At 34.3% G+C, this 22,737-nt stretch overlaps 1 protein-coding gene across 7 annotated transcripts in view; it reads left to right on the top strand.

Annotated features, from left to right (window-relative positions):
* Positions 1–22,737, top strand: part of SNTG1 (syntrophin gamma 1) — an 867,628-nt gene that overhangs the window by 821,830 nt on the left and 23,061 nt on the right. For all 7 annotated transcript variants that reach the window (XR_011421293.1, XM_023648630.2, XM_023648636.2 and 4 more), the window contains one exon: positions 20,948–21,058. Coding sequence is in view for 6 of the 7 variants with exons in the window: in XM_023648630.2 (XP_023504398.2) it covers positions 20,948–21,058 (111 nt within the window). In the remaining variant the exon portion in view is untranslated. The remainder of the gene's footprint in view (positions 1–20,947; positions 21,059–22,737) is intronic.

The raw sequence follows: 22,737 nt of genomic DNA, 5'->3' as shown, positions 1-22,737 counted from the left end.
AAGTCCCCAGGGAAAACCATTTCCCTGGATTTTCTAAGAGAGTACAAGACACACTGAATAGCAGTCTATTCCACATACATTAGTTTATATTAGCAACATAGCAGGGAGCTGTATGTACTTCTCTTTCACTTAGTGTTGTTGGGGTGAATTCCCTCATAGAAATTTATTGCCATATACAGCTCAACTTGTTCTTTGTAATCTTCATCCTTGTTAAGATGTAGCCATTTCAGTGTTAAAGGTTTTGTTACTAATGTGTCAAAGCATGATGTTGCAGCCCTTATATAACTCCCATGGCTGAAAGTATAGATTTGTTGCCTTTATATTCCTTTAAACATGCATAAATGCACTAATTAATTATATCTATTAATAGATTTTCCATGTAAACAGAGACCTCAGCTGCAATATTACTAAATATTTACTGAATACTTGCTGTCTATTGAAAGACACAGGAGGTGTATACATGTTGGTCTTGGGTGTTCAAGGAAAGCTTCATGGAAATGGAGACCCAAGAGCCCTTGATTATCCAGGCAAATGTCTGTAAGTCAGGAAGGACATCAAATTTGAGGTCAAAGGAGATGAGAGATTAAGTTCGTGGGTAACTAAGAGCCAGATAATGAAAGGGGTTCTATTTGGATTCGAGCCTTAGAACAGAGGAATACCTTTGAAGAGTTTCAGACATAGGAATGAAATGATCAAGTGTGTGTTTGATAAAACAAAACTAGTAGAACAATCTATGATTGAGATTGAGAGAATCCAGGCAAACCCTAAATTCTAAATTCTCAAAATCTGTCCTCCACTGGGCGTAGACCACTCCATGACATTTCTGAGAAAATGATATTCATGGTTGGCAAGGTCAAATAAGCACATTATTACAAGTTGAGAGTGAAAATAATCACAGTGTATGCACAGAATTAAGAGATGTTCAGTATGACTGAAGGAAAAGGTACAAGGAGAGCGATGGAGAGACAACGTTGGAGCCACATAGTTAAGGTCCAATGTATGTTTCACCTAAATTTGATTTATATTGTGGAAAGATCACTCTAACTGAGGTACAGATTGCACTGATTGGGTGGAGGCAAGATTGAATTAATGGATACTTATTTTTCCCCTCAATAATTTAGAAAAACAACTTTTAAACTATTTTTTTAAACCATGAAATTTTGTAAAACAACATGAGGGAGGGTGCTTTTTATCTGCATCATATGGATAACACCTGAGCTCTAAAGGTTAAAATGACATTGGGGGCATCCTGAGCCCACACCTCAGCCCTCACCGCACTCCACATCATGCCCAGGGGATAAGCTGTCTTCAAGGGCTCCATTGGCTATAATTGGAGACAAGGAATGTTCATCCTGTGTATATGTCTATCGCAATGTCTGGAACACCGTAAGTCTTGGCTCTCGAGCCTGGGTAAAAGTAGAACACGGTATTACTCATATTGTTACCGTTTCCTTGGTAGAGTCTCTGGAACCACTAGTTCCCAAAATTGTTATTGTCTGATAATTTTTTAAAAAATGTTTTAATAGTTGAATTTGAGAAATTGTAGGATAAAATACTTAAAAGATTTTTTTACTTTAGGATATCTAAGAGACAGTGCTAAGACATTAGCATATTAAAAATGTTTTCAAAAGCATAATTGGCTAACAGATCTACAAAGACAATAAACATGAAGTAAAAAGTAACATTTTTAAGAATTAGTTCTGTCTTATATTAGAGGCTGCTGTAATGATTTCCTGTTTTCTTCTTGTCCCCATTCCAACTTTCATTGAATATAAATTGAAAGCATTGTCTCGGGTAGATTTGTAAAACTCACACATGTGCACAGTGACCTGCATTTTAGGAACTTGTAATCTGTGCAGTAAAATATGATGTCAACCTAACTTAAATCACTTCCTTCTTGTTTTCTGGGTTTTGTCTACAAAGTTAGAAGACTTCCTATTACCAAATAATTGCGCTTCAGAATTAAATTCACTGTCAACACATTAACATTTGTGATTCATGAAATATCTAAATCTATATAATCCATTTGTACTTTTAAGTAGACACTGATTTCTATAGGGTTTCAAGGTAAAATTTGAAATGAAGTTAATATGACCTATATTTACACTTTTCATTTTAATAACTGTTTGATCTGGATTGGACAAATTGAAAGTCACTGATTATAAGGAGCTTTGAGCTACTGTTTCTCCTAAAAATATATGATTTTCATGTACACACACTCATTTCATAATATGTTTGACTTTTTCTAAAATGCATTTATATAATTATAATATGAATTCCATAGGTTAAACATCTCAAAATAGAATTAAACTTTTATTGTTTTTATTTTATGCCATTTATGCTATATTTCAACTATTTCATATAAAAGGTAACAATTACAGGGGCTCGCCCCGTGGCCGAGTGGTTAAGTCCGTGCGCTCCGCTGCAGGCAGCCCAGTGTTTCATTGGTTCGAATCCTGGGCACGGACATGGCACTGCTCATCAAACCACGCTGAGGCAGCATCCCACATGCTACAACTAGAAGGACCCACAACGAAGAATATACAACTATGTACTGGGGGGCTTTGGGGAGAAAAAGGAAAAAATAAAATCTTAAAAAAAAAAGGTAGCAATTACAAATCTAAAAGGAAAATTTGGAATTACCAAAATGAATATTTTCTTGAACTATCTCCTACATAAATAGAAATCTTAAATATACATACACTATAATGTACTTATGACAATATTCATATATATCTCAGCATTTTTCATTTTTACCATATCTTTCAATCTTTTTTCTCTTTGGCTGTGTAACTTACAGCCCCCTCAAAATGGACAAAGACAGCTATTTGATGGAATCTTTATGTTCTTCTTCAGATAAATTATTTCTTCTTTATATTTAGGAGAATGAAGAACATTGCATTTATTGCAAAACAAACTCAGGCATTTAGGGAAACAATCTATCAGGTAAATTTTTTTAAACCTCAAGCATTTCAAAGATAACTCTAAAGTAAATGTTCAAAAGAGAAGCATTAACCAGTAGCTTTCATGCCAGTTTTCATGCCATAGCTAGATGTAGTATAATAATAAAGTTTTCTAGATTTTAAATTCATTTTTGGCCATATAAGAACATCATAAAGCAATGTAGAAATTAACACATGCTTTGCTGTTATATTTATAATTCAAAGTATATAAAGAATAAAATCAGGTAAGAGTCAAAAAATTTTGGGCTAATATGTTTTACATACTTCTTCCATTTTATCCTTTCTTTCTCTTCCTTCACCCTTTTAAATTTTTAATTGTACTTCCTTTCTGTGGCTTTTGATACATTTTATTTTTCCTGGATTATTTTTTGTTAATATTGAGAAAATCTTCCTTAAAATTTTTCTCATTGTATTTCAGATTGTCTTTCCTTTGGTCATCAGTTTTGGTTTTCACGAAATTTTTTTACTACAATGTATTAACCTCTGAAACTCTCACATAATAAATGAGAATAATAATAGCTGTGTATCTATCTTGGGGCATTATTCTAAAATTAAATGAGATACCTTGTTAAAAAAATAGTAAACTATGAAATATAAGGTATAGATTCTGAACTATTTAAGTATTATTTCCGACTAGCCCATCTTCCATTGGATCTTGTCTCAACCACAAATCATGTCTTTTCATCTAATCCTAGGAATTCATCCTGCTTTTCCCCTCTTATTTCAAATTCCCTAGAATGCATCAATGAGCTTCTTTTGTCCTCCTATCCTTAACATCTGCAGAAAATCACTTGGCTGCTGCATATCTAAAATGGATATGCAAATGCCACTTTTCACACAGGATTATTGTAATGTTTAAATAAGAAAATATATGTGGAGCGTGTTGTGCAGCGAGTGGTGTGCATGCATGGTAAACCTTCAATAAGAGGTGGACACTTATTTTACTCACATTATGCTGCATAGTTCTGACAACTGCAGGGTCAGCACCAACAACATCTTGTTACTGTGCTGCCCTTCTCAAGATGCCAAAGAAGCACTGTGTTTTCTAGAAATCTTGATCAATCAATCAACACATTTGTTTGCTACATTCTGGTCCTTGTGGGTCTCTGCTTTCATAGAGGTCTTTGTTCTTGTGGCACCTAGTGGAGAAGATTGTCATTAAACAAGTAATTATAAGTTTAATGATTCTCAGCAAAGGGAGTTCAGGATAGCATGGAAACATGTAAACCAGGTTAAGGGGCCATAGGCAGTACCTGGAGACAACTAGATTTCACCTGAGAATTAGTAGGTCATGAGTGGCTAACTGGGCTCACAGTGGAGGAAGATTGAGTAGCATGTGTGAAAGAGAGGTGAGAGAGCACTGACAGAGGTTCAGCATGGCAGCAGCAGGAGAATGAGGAGGGAGCAGTATTTGAAAGTAAAGTAGTCAGGCACCAAATAATGAGAAGTCTCGGAATTCATGTTAAAGATTTGGCACTTACATCAGTTAGCTGGGGTCACAAAATTGCTATGTAACTCACAATGACAATACTTCACTGCCTTACAGCAGCAAATACTTATTTCTTACCCTTCTATGGGATTCAGAAGATTGATCTGGACAGGTCTCATTCCTGAGTCTGCAGTGTGGATGGTTCCGTAAAGCATCCATGAGTTGACTCTGCTCTGCTTGTTCCACATTCCTCCCAGAAGCAGAAGCCTAGCCCAGACATGTCCTTTTTCTGCAAATGACAAAGGTGGAAGAGAGGAAGTCTTAATGTGCAATTCTTCTTTAGCCCCTGCTCTTAGAGCAGCTGAAAAATCCCCCTTGTCAAAGCATGTCACATGGTTGAGCCACAAACCAGTAGATGGCAGATCATCCCAGTCTATTTTGGGAGAGTACTTCAGAGTTACATTGCAATAGGTGTGGACACAGGTGATGATGAAAATTAGGGCTGAGGCACCCATCGTGTCAAGGGCCGTGGAAAGATATTAATGGATTTTATGCCGGAACATGATCCAATCTATGATGACTTTGGTACCCTTGTGGAGAGTGCTTTGGAGAGGGAGAAGAGTGTACGTAGGGAAAGGAGGAGGCTATTAGGAGACTTGTGGCTTAGAGCAGGGTACTTTGAGAATGCAGAGCAGCAGGGAATTGAGTAATAAGGATATACTGTCAGTAGGGCTTGGAGAGAGAGAAGACGGAACTAAGTATGACACTGAAGTTTCCGACCTGAGTAGCTGTGTGGGAAAAAGAAATACACTGAAAAGGAGAGGATTTTCAGGACATCTGTTGAATTAGTCTCATGAAAGTAGCTATGGAGAGGTTACTGAATAGTTACTATGTTCAATGTAAAAATGAAGAGGCTACTTTCTTACTTTTTTAGTGACAGGAAATCAGTGCTATGTATCTTACCTTAGGTAAATGTCTTTTCTAAGTCTCTTGGAAAAGCACACCCTAGTAGTGTGATATACCATAGGATTCATATATTAGAGACAAACATATTGTCAAAGTGTAGTTCTGATATCTTTTCCCTATCCTTGCAGTGTTGTATAACTGTTTTTACCTGTCTCAGAGTGATTTCTATCCCAAGAGACTCCTTGGTCTGTAAGACAAACAAGTTTCTGGTGGCAGGCCTCACAGGAGACTGAGATGGGAACTTATTCCAAATCCCTTGGATAAATACAATTTAGCTCTACCTGGAACCTCCCACATTGGATCTATTCCATATAGATCCATTCAAGCACAAGACTTACATATATCCTCACTGACCTTGAGTAATTCAGACTTTAGTCTTCAACTGCTTACAATATTGTAGGGCATTTTTAACTAAATCAAAATGATTCAGCTCGGAAGGAAAGATTATGCATCTCAAGGTAATTAATTGTATGTTGCTAATTTAATGGACACAATAGTTTCCCAAGTGATGCCTTTTACATTTGAGTCAAATGTAAACTATGGATTTCTAGAAATACAAATTTCTTTGAATTTCAGGATTTTTAAAATTATGTTCAGGTAAAAAAAGAATAAATGATTAACTCAGATCGATAAACTTGTAAATGTGAAAAACAGTACTGTCTCACAAATGAAGATATGCAGATACTTATTCATTAAATTTAGCAATTATTTGATAAAGTGCTTAATCTCTGTCAGTGGAGCAGCCTGAAGACAACTTAGAGGAGAATGAAACAGTGATGTCTTATTACATTGCACAGACATATTGACTTAGATATAGCTATCTCAGTAAACTCATTTCATTTTCTCTCTAGACCTGTCACTATCTATTGAACCCTCACCTATGTGTGCATATGTTACAAAGAAATAACTAGAAAACAGTTGATTTATATAAAGAATCAATAATATGAATTCTAAGTGTGGCTCAATTTTATCATGATGCCAGAAAAAAGCAACAACAATAAACAAGACAAACACAAAACCTTAACGATGCGAGACATTTATACCAACAAAACCAAATTCTCCTGCATGTTTGTATTATACAGATAGCATGTAAAGTTTCTCAAAATAAAATCAGTGTGTTAAGAATAACAAATAGCATACCATGTCCAGTAGTATGTGGAAGCACATTAATGCTTCCTTTCCCACATGCAGTTTGGTTATCCTGTTGAAAAATTTTACGTGGCTATGATTAAAATAAAGACTGTATATCAACTCACCAGACTGATGACTTTAAGCTATTGCAACATAACCTATGAGGTCTGAGTTTTAGAAACACCTTTCTGTTCTTTTCTTTCTTCTTCTTAATAGCTTCCAAATAAATTATTAAAGTAAAAGTCTGTATACCTCTCTTTGAATGTTCCATATATTTGATGGAAATATATATGCATACACAGTCATGAACCACTTCATGATGGGGATACATTCTAAGAAATGTTTCAGGCTATTTCGTCATTATGTGAACATCATGCAATATACTTACACAAACCTGGACGGTATAGCCTACTACACACCTAGGCTATATGGTACTAATCTTATGGGACCACCTTCATATATATACAATCTATCATTGACCAAAACATCATTATGTGGCGTGTGACTGTATCCCTATATGTAAAGTCCATTTGGAGGAAACAAATTTAAGTGAAATATGTTTGATAGAGAAGCTCTGAGCTTGATTGGGCAATTTCATCCAGTCATTAGGCAACTGGCCTGATGATAATAAATTTCTGTTTTGTTAACTCCAACTCAGACATGCATCTTGATCTCTAAGACTGCATATTAACACATCTCAACACAGTGTGTCCAACTCTCAGTTTGTTGTCCATTTCAGTCTGTCTCCTTTGCATTCCTATCTCAGTTATCAAAAAGAATCTGAATTGTGTTCTATACTCATGTCTCTTCCTCAAAACTCCCTGAAAGGATTAGCCTAACTAAGGTAGTCCCTTCTCATTTGGATTGCTGCAATATCTTCCAAACAGGCTGTCCTGCTTTACTATTGAATATGCTCTTTTTTGTGCATTAGCAATGTCTCATGACTATTGATACACACTAGGAATACAAAAATGGATACAGTCCTTTCTCTCAAGAGTCTACAGTCTAATGAAAGAGACAGATCTGGAACTGGGTACTTGCAGATAGGATGGCAAGGAGACAAAGCATTATGAGTATATAAAGTTACAGCCCTCTCTATTCCATCCACCATACCATCGCCAGATTAATGATACTTCTAAAATCTAAACTTGGCCTTGTCATCAGTCTCTCTTGTTAAATTACTTCACTGTCTTCCTTCTGCCTTTAAGACAGTATCTGTTAGCAGAGCTTAGAAGCCTCTTAATGTTCTGGTCTCTGCCTGCAATTTAGCATCATCTCCTGTATTTCCCTCAGTATTTAGTGGCTCACTCACGCACTATGCTTTTACAGATGACACTCCCACAGCTTACATTCATCCTCGAATGCATGTCTTCATCCAGTAAGTCTTTATTCACCAATTTGATTTAGACGTCTCTTCTTTGAGAGCAGAGAATCATAGGCATACTCCAGCATAGCACTTATTATGAAGTATTACAATTGAGTCTTGTGAAGATATCAACACATCTTTTTTTTGGAGACTCAAGCACAGTTCAAGAATATTAAATTAATTCAATGACTAGTAATGAATACCTTGATGAGTATGATACCACCAAAGGAATTAAGTGAAAGACAGCTATAAGCTTTCATCTACTTCTGTGATATTTTGATATTTCTATTTTGTATTTGTGTATTCATCATCCCCATTCAAATTTATAAAATTTATAAAATTAGTATATAGTTTAAGTTCTACTTTTAGTGAAAAAGAAATTAAGTCCAAAGATATATTTAATTAGGATAAATTTCACATGAGTGGAAAACAGATGAGAAGTATGAAAATGAGCAAAGAAAAATAGTTTAAATAAAAGGTTTCCTATTGTTTCTATTAAATATCACCCTTAGCTCACCCACAAAAAAGAGGAAGCGAAAGGAGACACACTGAACACGGAACATTGACTTTTGCCGTAAATTAACTCCAGGGGTAGAAGTGTGTATAGAAAGCAAGATATATGTGCTTGGGCTTCTTGCCAGAGTTGAAGGATGATGCAAAATGGAAACAGAGCTGTGTGGGAAGGTGTGATTTACTGCTTAAGTATAGACTAATCGAGACAATTTTCAAGAGGAAAAAAAGTATGTTTCTGGTTATCCCTGGGCAAACATTAGTTAAATGTCAAATACCAGGTGATTGGTGTTATAAAGGAGGGTAAAAACAGACCTTGCCTTCAAAGCATTTTTGCTGTAATTTTTAACATGTTTTATGTAATAAGTTGTAATCCATATAGATTGTTCTTTCTAGTGTTTTTGCCTCCTATGTAGCAAAATATCCTACTCCTATTTCTCATAAGATAGTTGACCTAGTGCTTAAATTACCTCCATTATGTGGATGTTATGTAAGTTTTTCTAAAGAGGGATTTTTCTGTGGGGCATGAAAAACTGGAGCCTGCAGTGAACTGATAAGAAAACTGATAAAGGATGTATTAGAAATTGTTTTGCCTATTTTTGTTAAACATGTAAGTTTTTCAATATCATTAATGTGACTTCACTTTTCATTTGTATATAATTAGTGAATTATATTTTTCAATAGTCTCCATGCAAGGAACTTGCTATACAAATGTGAATTCACTCACTAACCTCTTGCATCTCTATTCTATGATGGAAGTTACAGCTAGCTTTGAAAAGTCATTGTTATACATGACAAAAAGAAAGAGCAAGGGCAGGTCTTTTCTTTTTCCTTTCCACTGAAGTTCTCTAGATCACTGCATTTCCAAACTTTAAGCCAATTCTACCAATGAATCTTAAACAAATGAATAGCGGATGAGTAACTTTTTACTTGGAGAGAGAGAGAGAAAAAAAGCTCAAAATAGCAACAGTAATATAAGGAAGAAGAAACAATGGCTCAGAACACTGTATGTTTGACAAAATCACTAGTTTACATCCCTGGGTTTGATGTCGTCTGCTAAATGAGACTCTGGGTCTCTCCTCTCTGTCAAGCAAGGAGTCAGGCATTTGCAATGAAAGTTCATATGTAATCATGTTCAATGAATGAGTCTGTGATGTTTAGTTAGACAAGTTACTATAGAAATTCAAATAAGCAGATTGGGATAAAAAATATGAACCATGGAGGATGACAGGCTTGGGTTTGATTCCTACTTATTACCTGTGAAATATCATGCATGTGTATTATGCATACTTAATTGTATCATCTGGAAGGTGGCAATACTCGGGCTGTTGCACAGCTCTTGCAGGGATTTGAGAAAATGCCCTTTCAAGGGCCTAGCACACACTTATCCTCATTGTAATGACAAAGATGAGGCTCCATTGCAGGACAACAGTGGACTCACAGAATGCTTCACCAGCACTAAATAAAGTATTTTGAAATTACTTATGATCCATACATGTGTTCACCTATTGAATGATTCAGTATCAGGATTGAATGATGGATTACGTACTATGCACCTCATTATCTTCACATGAAATATTCTACTTGATAGCACTTCAACGTTTTATCTTCAATCACACATAGATTAACCATTATTTATAAGCACAATTTATAAGGATTACACCCTGGTTTAAGAATGGTGACCTTAAATTAGAAACCCCAAATGGCATTGAAGCCAACATTCTTTAGCATTTATATGTTCAACTACATTTTTTAAAATAAAATGTATCTGTTATAAATAGTAGCTCAGAGATAAATGATTCTTTTGCAGAATTTATTTTTCTTTCATAATCTTGAATTGTGGGAGCACTTTGCTTATACTGTATATGTTCCTATTACTTGCTTGCTTTCTTGGCTTTATTATAACTACAATATAGAAATTGCTGTGACTCATATTATTCTTTCTTCATACATATAGATATTTTTACTTGCAGCATTTAGGCACTTAAAATATTTAAATATGTCTTCAAAATGCCAGATATATTTTATATTTATCATTTCATATAGTCTTTCAAAGAACATGTTGAGGTAAATACTGTTTCTGACTGTCAGAAGCAAAAAAATATGTTTTAATAAATCCAGGCTGCATTTTGGGTCCATTATTACTATACTTAAATCCATTAAATATTTCATTTTATAGTGCATATTTTTTGTCATTTCTTGAAATGTATTCCATAGAAAAAGCTACCTAGTTAAACAAATGAGTTGTTTTTCTGGAAATATCTTCAGACTTCATTTTCGTAAGAAACCTCACCAAATGTATTTGAACTCCTTTTTCTGGAGGAGTAAGCAGAAGCAGTCATCTATGGAAAGACTTGGGGAAATGAAAATCTAGTCTGCAATCATTTATTATGAAATCTTTGGGTCACATTCCAGATTTCAAAAAAGTTCAGCAATTTCTTCATACATAGCTATTAGATTTGTTTTGTTTTTGTCGTTTTTCTTCCTCCTTTGGACTTGATCTCCTTCAAGTCCAACAAATTAATATTAGTACTGGTGTCAGGAATTTTACAATCCAAATCCAAGGTACCTTCGTCAAAGTGATCTAGAGAATGCAGGGACCATTGGAGTCGCAAAATCCAGGACATACCATCGACTGCTTGTTTACACCATGTCCACTCTACAGATGGAAATTACACAGTACTTTATAAGTTCTCATTTTAGTACAGTGTATTTTTTCCCCACCTCTCCCAGTTACATGGCTCCAATAACATGACAGCCACATCATAAAAGAGAAGTGAAGAAACTTTTTTCTTTAAAACTTATTTTGCCTTAATGGATTTCTTTCACAAAAGTTAGGTTCATTGTGTGTCTACTGAATGCCAGCTGCTCTGTTAGGATCTAGGGATGCAGTGATGAGCTAGTCAGATCAACTACCTGTCAACTTGAAGCTCTCTTTACCATGGAGAGAGACAGAGCAGGATGACCACAGATTGCAGTTAGATCTGTGAAGGAAACAAGCAAGGTACTGAGAAAGAGAAAACCTCAGAAAGCCTTTTAATAGTTGATGGGAAAAGATTCTCTGAGGCAGTGATCTTTATGGGGGGACCTACGTGGTAAGAATAAAACAGCTGTGAAATGAATTACAGGAAGAATTTTCAAGCAAAGAGAACAGTAAGAGTTAAGCCAGAAACATGAAAGGTCTTTGCTTTTTCCAGAAACATAAAGGGGAGAAGGGGTGAGGGGCGCGGGTAAAAAGATTATCGTAATTGCTTTATAGAATATGGATTCATGTTTACCTTATGTAAAGCCTTTATTCTATGGCATAATAAATATTTGTATTTAACATTTACCTTGTACTTTAAACCGTCTTAATTAACTACATTTTTCATGTTTGATATCAGAAGTAGGATGGGTAACTGGTTTTGGAGGATAGCACAGATATAGTGGAGATAATCACAAGCAAATAAATGCAGATACAAGCTGAAAGATATTCTGCATCTCTGGTCATCTATCACTAAGTAAGAAGTGTCAGATCTCTATTTGGAAAAGAGATGAAAGTAGGAGACATTTTTCTCTAATCTGAGTTTCCTGGAGTTCTAGTTGAATATCTGGCCCTTTTGTGGTCAATAAGTGGAAGAACCCTGCAATTTACTGTCCAAAATGTGATAATAAGTAATTATTTATTATCTGATAAGTTGGTTTCATGATATTGGTCAACCTGTAATATAGTTCTGTTCAAAAGTTATTTTTAAAAGACTGTTATCCCTAAAACATAAACATATATCTTGGCACATTAAAGAAAAATTAAGAGATATTTATATTGATTATCTAAGGAATAATAAGCAGGGTTATTATTTTTGGTACGTAATTTTTAGTATAGTAAGTATCACAGCTTGTGGAGATGCAAATACAAGTGGTGTATTCACCAGTATATATTCCAGTGCACTTTAGCTACGTAAGTTTCTTAATTTAGGAAAATATTGATTTTACCACAACCCTGTGTTCTACCAATAGTACATATTCATATTATTATCACAATAACAAATAACATATCCAATGTTGAAGTTTTTAACTGAATTTATGATAGTATTCAAAGTAATAAATTTAATTTTGACGTAATGAAATTTCTAAAGATTTATTTTGATTTCACAAATTGAATGAAAAACAGTTATTAAAGGTAAGTGATTTTCCAATTGAAGCATTGATAGACAAATATCATTTAATTGTGAAGTTCTTCTGCTAATGCAGACAAAGCAATATCAATAGCTTTGCTTTGATACATGAACAAGAATCCTGAAAGTCCAGAATTAGCAGATTTGATTTAGAAGGGAAGTCATTTGATCTAAACAGAAATTTATCCTTAAAGAATGATTTTAAACTATACTTACTCATCTAAATATATTATAACAACTTCTTTGGTAATTTTTAAAAAGTAACCACTAACATTTTAAGTATCTACTAATTTGTGCCTTTTTGTTTGTATGTGATCAGTGTTACAGTGGTTCCCATGGTGGATGGGTAAAGATCAAAAACATTTTGTTCAATTATACACTCGTTATCAACTTTTTGAGATATTTGAATTCACTAGTTAATCTTTCATTATACACTCACATTCATTTTTTAACTTATTGTAGTTGAAGAGTCTAATGTAAAATTTTAAAAATACCAAACCATAAAAGAGTTTTTTATTTTAGTCATGCAATAAACAAGACCTCTATCACTAGAGTATTCAGATTACTGTCTAAAAAACCCTATAGAACTTCCACTGATCATCTGTTTCCTGTGCATCCTTCATTTACATACCATCTATAGTTTCCTCTGTTTCCCACTGGTCCCTCTGACAGACTCCATGGCTTCGTTCTTCTCAGATGCCAGGGGACAGGCTGCAGCAAGAAAGTTGGTATACCAACTGGCTCACGGACACAGAAATGTTGAATACTTCTCCCCTTACCACAAGGGACCTGGAGAAACAAGCTGTCTTTAGCACCACTTGTTCAAGTGCACTTAAGTTTATCAGCAAGGACCCTGCATGTTCCATTTGTGCTGATCAGGAGAACATTCTCGTATGATGTAAATGTTGGCCACCAAAAACAAAGCCTCATGCATGGAGATGATTCTTTATAAAGGTTCATCCTGTCTACTCATGCTCTAATATGCTGAGCCTGTCTATTTTGGAACAAATCTTAGCCTTTTCCCCCTATCTTAGGTAGCCATAGGGACTGCCTCCTATGTAGCCCTATTTGTGAGTTGGTAAAGTCATTCAGGTCAAGAGTGGTGGTTACACAGATACCGGACTGCAGCTTGGGTAGCTTGCTTATACCCTCTGCCTCTGCTCATGCCTGATTCCAGGTGAATCAATTACATCTTGCAATGGTTTTTAATGGGCCTGTCCTACTTATGACTTAGTAGGATAGACAAAAATCCAAACAAGATATGCAGCTCTGGCCACATGTGGACTTCCATATCTACCAGGGCCTCTTGGCATTCCAAGGAATGCCTGTAAAGTGGTATATGGATTTGCTGTAGATGACACAGCTTTATTCCAGAACCCAGGGATATCTATATTGCGATTCTCCTACTAGGGCTTAACATAAATTCCACACTGCTTCTTTATCCAGAACAGACATCTCTTATGTTTTAGGGTCTGACAGATTGTAATTAATACAATTAAGCCACTGCCTACTTCATCTACTAACAGTAATGGGCTTCTGTTGTCAGCCAGTTATCAAACAATCCACCTCCAAGATCTCACCTTTGCACGTGTATTGAGGACTAGCATGAACCCTCTTATTTTGAATTCCACGGAACAATATCTGAGACAGAGAAATAGGCATGTGCAAAGATGCATGTTCTCCAGAGATACAGCTGTATGGAAAGAGGAAGGCAGGTTGGAGAAGGCGAATAAGCTGACCCACAGGGTGACTGTACCTGAGGGCTAGTCATACCTAAGGGGAACTTGGGTTACCCTACAGAATTATCCTATCAGCAGCAACAGGACAGCAGTATAATCCCGTATTAGCCCATAGTTCAATACAGCAAGACTATGGAAAGGAGGACAGTGTAAAGATAAGCTTGGTTTTCTCTGTTTCTGTGGGCCTATGGAGAGGCTGCATCACACACTGAGGGGTAGAGTTGGATGGGGGCACTAAGCAGCATGATAAAGAATATTGTTATGCAAAGGGTTGTGAAATAATTGAATAAACATATCTCTTTATAAGAGTCTAAGCACTCAAGGTCAAAAATACTACCTCTTCTCACTAGTTGTACACTATTCTTCCAGTACTGACTGCCCTCTTTGCTCTGACTTTAGGGGCATTCTATGCCAAAAGCTTTATGCAGAAAATAGGAGAAAACAAAAGAGGTCATAGGAGCAGATGCAGAGGGAGGAGATGTTTTCCAGAGATGATGTAACATAAGCTAAGAGTCTATGCAGCATACCATTAATGGCATTGGAAAAGCATTATAGACATTTATTGGGACATATTTTCTCAAAGTGTTATACATTTTAGGAATTATGTTTAAGGTTAAATAAAATTTTAATTTTACAACTAAATATAAAGATTTTTCTTTTATAGAAGGATGCAGAAAGGACAATCATTAAAATGTGAAGTAGGCAATATTTGTCTTCTGAAAGTTCTCACTTCTAATTCCATATTCTCCCAGAAGCATCACCATTACTACTTGTGTTCAGAGATCTTCTCATATCAAAATTTGCCATATCCTACTGTACTATTGGAAAAACTCTACTAAACTAGTTTGACCTAAGAGAAAAAAAAAACCCTGTAACTTACAAAGAAATTCCATGAGCATTATTATCTCATCCATTTTCACAGAACCCTTTAAAGTAGGATAGTCAGGTATCATTATCTCTAATTTACTATAGAATGTACTCAAGCTTCAATAAATTAAGAATCTTGCCCAAAGTCTTGTGGCCTATAAGTAGTATACAAAGTTTGGATTACATTTCATAATTTATGGCTCTAAGATCAGCATCTGTTTTTATTTCAGTACATTGCCAAAAAAATACCTTACCTTTCCTAAGAGGCATGCATTATAATAGGAAAAAAATCTTAATTTACTGGTAATGCAATTTAGTTCAGTCTGTGTAGAAGAGGGCACCAAAAGAAGGTGATCAGGAAAGAGGAGTTTAAGGTCTTAATCATCCTCCTAATCTCATTCCATGTAGGCAACTACTGACTATACCACTATGTATGAACTCTACCAGGATAAAAAAATGGAGACAAAAATTTCACATATTTTTTTCTAAGTTTTAGTGTTGCATCATGCAAACTCACTTTTCCAACAAAATTCTACATGTATTTTATAGAGAACTTACTGCTGCATCTTGGTTTACTTTCTACCCTAATTTGAAAGCTCTTGAAGCAAAGAATATCTGCTCCTGTCATTCTTCACTACCACCTTTTTCCTAAGAACATCGAAAAATGTTAAACAGCCGCAAACAATCCCACTCTGCATGCATGGCTCACACAACACTCTCTTGTCTGGGTCCACCTCAGAATCAGCTACAGGGAATAGAAACAACATGTTATTAAAAAAAGTGGTGTTCACTCATCTTTTTGAGCATTAATATTCTTAACATAGTTGCTATAATGTTTATCAGAATCTTAAGAAGAAAATATTGGCGTAAGAAATAGGATTGCCAAAGAGTTCTTGAATTAAGCCATTTTCCAGAACTGTATAATTTTTGCTGATAATAACTTCAGAATCAGATTCTTCCAAATTGGGCTTTACAAATTTCTTTGAGTGTTACCAAATCACAGTTTACCAAGACTGTTCTAACTGTTCCTAGTTTATTGCGTTATCTCTCATCTGGCAAATCTTTTGGTTAATCATTAGATTCATTAACTACTTTATACATCTTTGGAGTGCTCCGTATTCTAAAAAGTCTCCAAACCTCTAATATGCATTCTTAGCTCCAGAGTAAGTTTGCTACTCTTTATTTAAAATAATGAGTTTTTAAAGTTTGTTTTACCACTTGAAAGATCTTCTGATTGAAATAGCAAATTCCTGTTTCTCAAGATTAAGACTGCACGTGAAACATGATTTAAATTTACAATTATAATTTGAGAATTTTTAAACCTTTAGTTTTACAACTCAGCCATGCTGTAAAGTTTCTTGTCCAAAATCACACTGTAGGTTAACGTCAGCACCTAAGCCACAAAAGTTGGTAAATTTTGGCAGATATTTCCCCTCCAGCCTTTTACAAGCTTCTTTGTTTTTACGTAGTTATTTCATCTAATTTCATGTCCATATGTTCCCCCTTACCATTATAGTATTTACATTTTTCCATGTAATTACATGATTCTCATGAGTCTTATTTTAATGCAAAATGTTCAGAATTTCTGTTTTAATATTTGTTAATAATAAGGTATTTAACATTATCCTTTATTTTTTATATGTTGTGTTTCCTTATAGTTTTTAGAAATGGAATTTATGAATCAAATAATATTAACTTCTTTAACGCTTAAACTATATATTAAAATTATTGTGCTAAAGAATTTCACACTGTCATCAGCAATTTTATGCCAATAGTTGTTTCAATATAACCTCGCTAGCTTTAGTTATTATATTTTTCAGTGATCTTTACTATTTTAATGTTTGGGAAAAGCTAAATCATTTTAATATTATTACTTTATTTCTAGTGAGATTGAACATGTTCTCATATGTATTAAAATAATACTTGTTTTTCCACCGTTTTGAATGATTTCTCTCTGTAATATCATTTGTCTTCTTATTCATAAGGTTTTTTTAGCATTTTCCTTACACTTTACCATATTTCCGGCTATGTGCCACTAAGTGTGTTCCTTTTTTTTATTTTAGTTAACATATATTATTTGTATGTAATGAGTACATAATTTCTTATTATTCCTAAATTTAGAACTCCCTCTTTTCAAAAGTTACTAAATATTTACTTATATAGTACCTTGCAATTTTCATATAATTTGGATTATTTAAATTATTTCACTTTTTAAAACATAAGGGATTTTATTTAGAGGAAGTTGTGAGATAAAAGATTTAACTGTTGTATTTTTTTCCAGAAAGTTAATTGTCTCAGATAATTTTATTGTTAAAGGGTACTGTATAATAATAGATACAAAGAAAGCATTTAAGATGATTTGTAATGATTGGATATTGCTTCTGTATAATTACATACTTTCATATAGTAAGAATGAAAGCAAATAAATTTATTTATAGAGAGATTAGTATCTTTAGGATTGAGACAGTGTCTTTTTCATGTAAATATCCAGCAAAATGTTTAATATGTGTCAATCAAAATGAACAGCTTTACAAGGCAAGGATAATGTTCAAAGAAAGAGAGGCTTTACTAACGTTTTGCAAAGTGGGGGAGGTACTCTTCAACTCATATAGTGGTCAATGATTCCCACCGCCAGAGCCCCCACCCCCAGCGTCTTGAGGTAGCTGGGCTTATAAAGTCAAAAACTGCAGGGTATGCATGACTGAGTCCAATTTCTGATTGGTTGACTTTTCCTGTTACAGTTAATCTTGTGCCCAAGGCTTTCCAAATGTCTTAACTGCAGGAAAAACTTTTGCATTGATCTCTGACTTTCTGGCATCAGTCAAGCTTTTGTAATTTTCTATTCCTGTCCACAGCTCAGCTTTGAGGTGGTCATGGTGTCCATCACATCAACTCTGGCCTCATTCTTATCTCTTTCCTTTATCATATATAGTAGCCATTTCATAAATGTTTGGTGAATAGATAAAAAGTGAGTGAAGTTCTGTACAATTTCATTATGCCTCATTATTATGTATTATTAATAATTTTCTCTCCCTTATTAAGGAATTTATAATTTTTGTATTTTATTATATCTTTTAAAGTGTGAAATTTTTAATTAGCATTTACTTTGAACGGATTCTGGAGATATGGTGTTTCCTGAATGATTTTTTAAAGTTTCCTTTTTATTACAGTAAAACATATACAATAGAAAATTTCTCATTTTAGCCATTTTAAGTGTACAGTTCTGTGGCATTAATTAATTCCCATTATGTTTCCAAAACTTTCACCACCCTAAACAGAAACTCTAATTATTAAGCAATAGCTCCCCTTTTCCCTCTCCCACAGAATGGGTAGAAAACATGATCCAACTAAATGCTGTCTACAAGAATCTAACTTTAGATCTAAATACACAAATGGATTGAAAGAAAAATTATGCAAACAGATGTTCCATACAAATATTAACTAAAAGAGGGCTGGGTGGCTAAACTAATACAAGAAAAAATAAATTTTAAATCATTGCTATAAGAGACAAAGAAGAACATTACATATTGATAAAAGGATTAATTCAATAAGAAGACATAACAATTATAAAGCTATATGCAGCAAACATCAGAGCCTCAAAATATATTAAGCAAACCTTGACAGAATTAGAGTGTTATGATTTTGTTAAACTAACATCTGTTAAATGGTGCAAGAGGTGCCGGATGGCGAGCTTCTGTTTAACAACAGACCACAACAAAAACTGAAAATACAGAAGTTTATTATTCACAAGTCCTGGAGGAAGGATACACATGTTTTGAGGACCACATCGGGGCTCAAGGCAGAGCACAGAGAGAGGGACAAGACCTAAGGCACATGCCTTTTTTAGAGTCTACAGGTGGAGTGCTTTGAGGTTTCTGGGCTAGGGCCAGATTGGTCAATTCAAACCAAAACGGTGGGGTTTTGGTAATCCACATGAGGGTCTTATCTCAGGGATGCAGCACACAGGCACTGGGAGGCAGTTGATTACAAGGGCTGTTGGGGAAGTCATATCAGGACTTAAATTTGCTTGCGACTCTGTGACAGCTATGTAGGGCATGTGCTTGTATGAGGGGCTAGTTAGTTTAAGGTGCCTACAGGCTGCTTGACCAAACAAAATGGAGGCCAATGCAGCAATACCAGGGATTAGCTTAGTTAAACTCTCAACATGGAGGGAGAAACAGACAATTCTACAACAATAGTTGGAAGCTTCAATATCCTACTTTCAATAATGGAATGAACAACCAAACAGAAGCCCAATAAGGAAATAGAGAATCTGAACAAAACTATAATCAATCATATCTAACAGACATACATAGAACACTCTCTGCAACAGAAACAGAATATGCATTTTTCCCAAGCACATACAGAACATTCTCCAGAACAGACCAGAAGGTGGGACACAAACCAAGTAGTAATAAATTTTAAAAGATTGAAACCACACAAAATGTTATTAAATACTTCAATAAATAATAGAGTAACAAGAAATGGAATTGACATAGAAAATCATTCTTTTCTTCACATAGCTTTATGGTTAAATGAATTGTTGAATCATATTAACACTACCTAGCAAAGTTTAATAAACACACAATACACTCCACCATAATATATCTCTTAATGGAAACCTCTCAGAAGTATACATTGGGATTATTGACCAAAACTACAGTGTTTTATTTCATTTCTAAAAACTCTTTGGCAATCTTTAGTCGTGAAAGAAATATTGGGCAAATTCCAATAGGGGGCATTCTACAAAATACCTTTCCAGTATTGTTCTATTGTGAAAGGCAGTCTGACAAGGAGCTGAGAAATTTTCACAGCCAAGTAAAGCCTAAGAAAACACCATAAATAACTGTAATGTGGTAACCTGGATGGAATCCTGTACCAGAAAAAGACAGTAGGTTACAACTAAGGAAATTCAAATCAATAATAGACTCTAGTTAATAATATTAATAAATAATGTTGGTTTATTAACTGTGAAAATATACCATATTAAAGTTAGATATAATAAAGGAAACTGGTTGTTTGGCACATAAGAATTCTCTGCACTATCTTCTCAATTTTTCTCAACAGTTCAAAGAATTCTTCTCTTCCCACTCACATAAAAGTCTTAGGATGTGTTGGTGGGGTTCCATATCACTGTATATTCAAACAATAAGCTGATGGTTACTTTTTAATTAGTGTTTTAGTTCTCATTTAGATTGTATACTATCTAAACTTGTTGCTGCAATATTGGAAGGTGGCTTTTAATCAAATAATCATACAGACTTTGATATTATGGATTGATGGCAATAGTTCTTATTCTAGTTCAATCTCATGAGAGCACCATTTAAGTTTTTGTTGTAATTATTTATTACACTGATCTTTCATGTTAACAAAGCAACAGATTATTAGGTTAAGCTTCAAGAGCAAGTCCTACAGAATAATCTACAGACTTATCAATTTAAAATCACCTCATCACTTCTTATGTTAAAACGAAGGAAATGAATAGTAAGTGTTTTTACTTATTCATTGGCATAGACATATGTTATAAGTGAGCTGGGTCTTATTTCATGATGATATAAGTCAAGATGCTCAAATTGATTTATATATGCATATATTTTTAAATAATTATTTCATGGGTACAAAAGCTATTTCTGAAAATTAAGGGACATATTAAATACTAATTTAAAGCCTTTGATAAATATATTTTAATTTACTTTTTAATATCTGAGATATAGTACTAACTTAATTTGATTAACTTTTACCACTTCAAAGAGGACTATTTCTCGGTTTGAATGCAGATATTAATTTCATTGACTTGCCTATGTTTCTTTTTTTCCCTTTAGGCTGTACTTTGGAGGTATAAGTTTTCTCAGCTGAAAGGTTCTTCAGATGATGGCAAAAGCAAAATCAAATTTTTGTTTCAGAACCCAGATACTAAACAGATTGAAGCAAAGGTAAACCCAATAAATTCATCACACGGCTGACCTCTAATGACATTATTGCCAGTTAAGAAGCAAACTGGAGAAAATTTAGGAAAACCAAAAGAGCAAAAACATAGTCTCTATTTACCTTGGAATAACCCCGATAGCCAAAAATATATATTCACTTTAAAGTTTTAATGGCAAATTTCCACTGAAAGGCATCACTTAAATTACTTCAAACTAATTTCATGTTTTCCCCTTGTTATTTTGTGTTAAGCAAAATGAATAAATGAATGACTTTTTGCTATGTCTCATGCAGATGTTCAGTATTCGGAAATATATTAACTATGCTGTTTTTAATTCATCAGAAAGATTTACTGCTTTTATTTTTAGGAATATATATCTTTGTAAATATTGAAAATGTGAATTATTTCAATTACCCTACTATGAAATTCACAGTAGCAATGTTTGAGTTAAAACAAATCATAAGTATCTTATTCCAGTGTGGAGGAAAGGATAAATAACAAATACCAAAGTGCAAAATTAATTCAATGAAAATGAAACCCAACTATAGTTTTTCAACTGTTGAATCAAATTGCCATAATTTTGGTCCATTCTTTACTTAAATTCAGAGGGGGAAGTCTGAGCCTAACATTCAAAGCCTTTCAAGTAGTAGCCCTGTCTGATATTTTAGTGCAAGTCTCTTGTAACACTGCTCTATATTTACGTCAGACACTTTCATTCTTTTAACAAGGTGACTCCTTTCTTGCTTATACATCTGCTAATGCTTTTCTCTTAACTTTTCTCCTTGGATTTTTGTCTGAATCTCTCTGAGATGCCCCATTCCTCTCTTATGTTTGTTTATGGACTTATCTTACTACTTCTTCTGTAGGTAGTAAGATGCAGGTTTTTAAAGAGGGAACTGTGGATAGAGCTCCTTTTTGCTGGTTTCTTTCCTGCTGCGTTTTTCTAAAGAATCATTGTTACACTTGATCTCATCTTCTTCTTGTCTCCTGTCATCTTAGGCAAAGACCTTGGTTACTTTATCCACTCTGTTTATTTAACTTTCCTCATAATTTTGAAATCTGCATTTCCATCGTTGCCTCTTCCCTAAAATTAGAACTGGCTATGGAGCTGCCTTGTCTCCATCTATTGCCTCTTCTCCTCCTCTTTTCCTCTTTGGCTACCATTGGTCAATCATTTGTGCCAGCCTCTTACACTGCTCTTTAAAGTGACTTTTACTGATACTATAAAAAAATGCATTACTATTGTCCAAAATTATCTCTCTTTAGCTTTTGGTAGATATCTCAGCCTTTCAAAACATAGGACATATTCTAACACTGGTAAATGATGCTAATATTTTCAGTTCTGTGTTCTTAGAATTAATGTAAAACCTCAACCACTAGTTGCTCACAGTGGTATTGCATTTAATGTTACTTCTCTTCTAATACTTTTTAGTGTGCTTACAAATTCTTAGCTGACAACCTGAAGCAAAAAAGATAAATGCAATGAAATGACTATTAATTATAGGATTTAGACTTCAATTTAATGTAGCGTATATTATATATGCAGCTAATTATATTTACTTAAACTTTATAATTATTAGTCACCTGTCAGCTTCTAAGATATCATTTATTCTTGTTAAAGTGTTCTTAAGCAATATTTCCTAATTTCATTCATTAAGAGGTAGTTTCAAAAGATATTTGTTGAAT

This window comes from Equus caballus, chromosome 9 (assembly GCF_041296265.1).
Source record: "Equus caballus isolate H_3958 breed thoroughbred chromosome 9, TB-T2T, whole genome shotgun sequence".
NCBI classification, from domain to species: domain Eukaryota; kingdom Metazoa; phylum Chordata; class Mammalia; order Perissodactyla; family Equidae; genus Equus; species Equus caballus.
The sequence above is the reverse complement of the archived record's forward strand: the minus strand, read 5'-3'. Positions and strand labels throughout refer to the sequence as shown.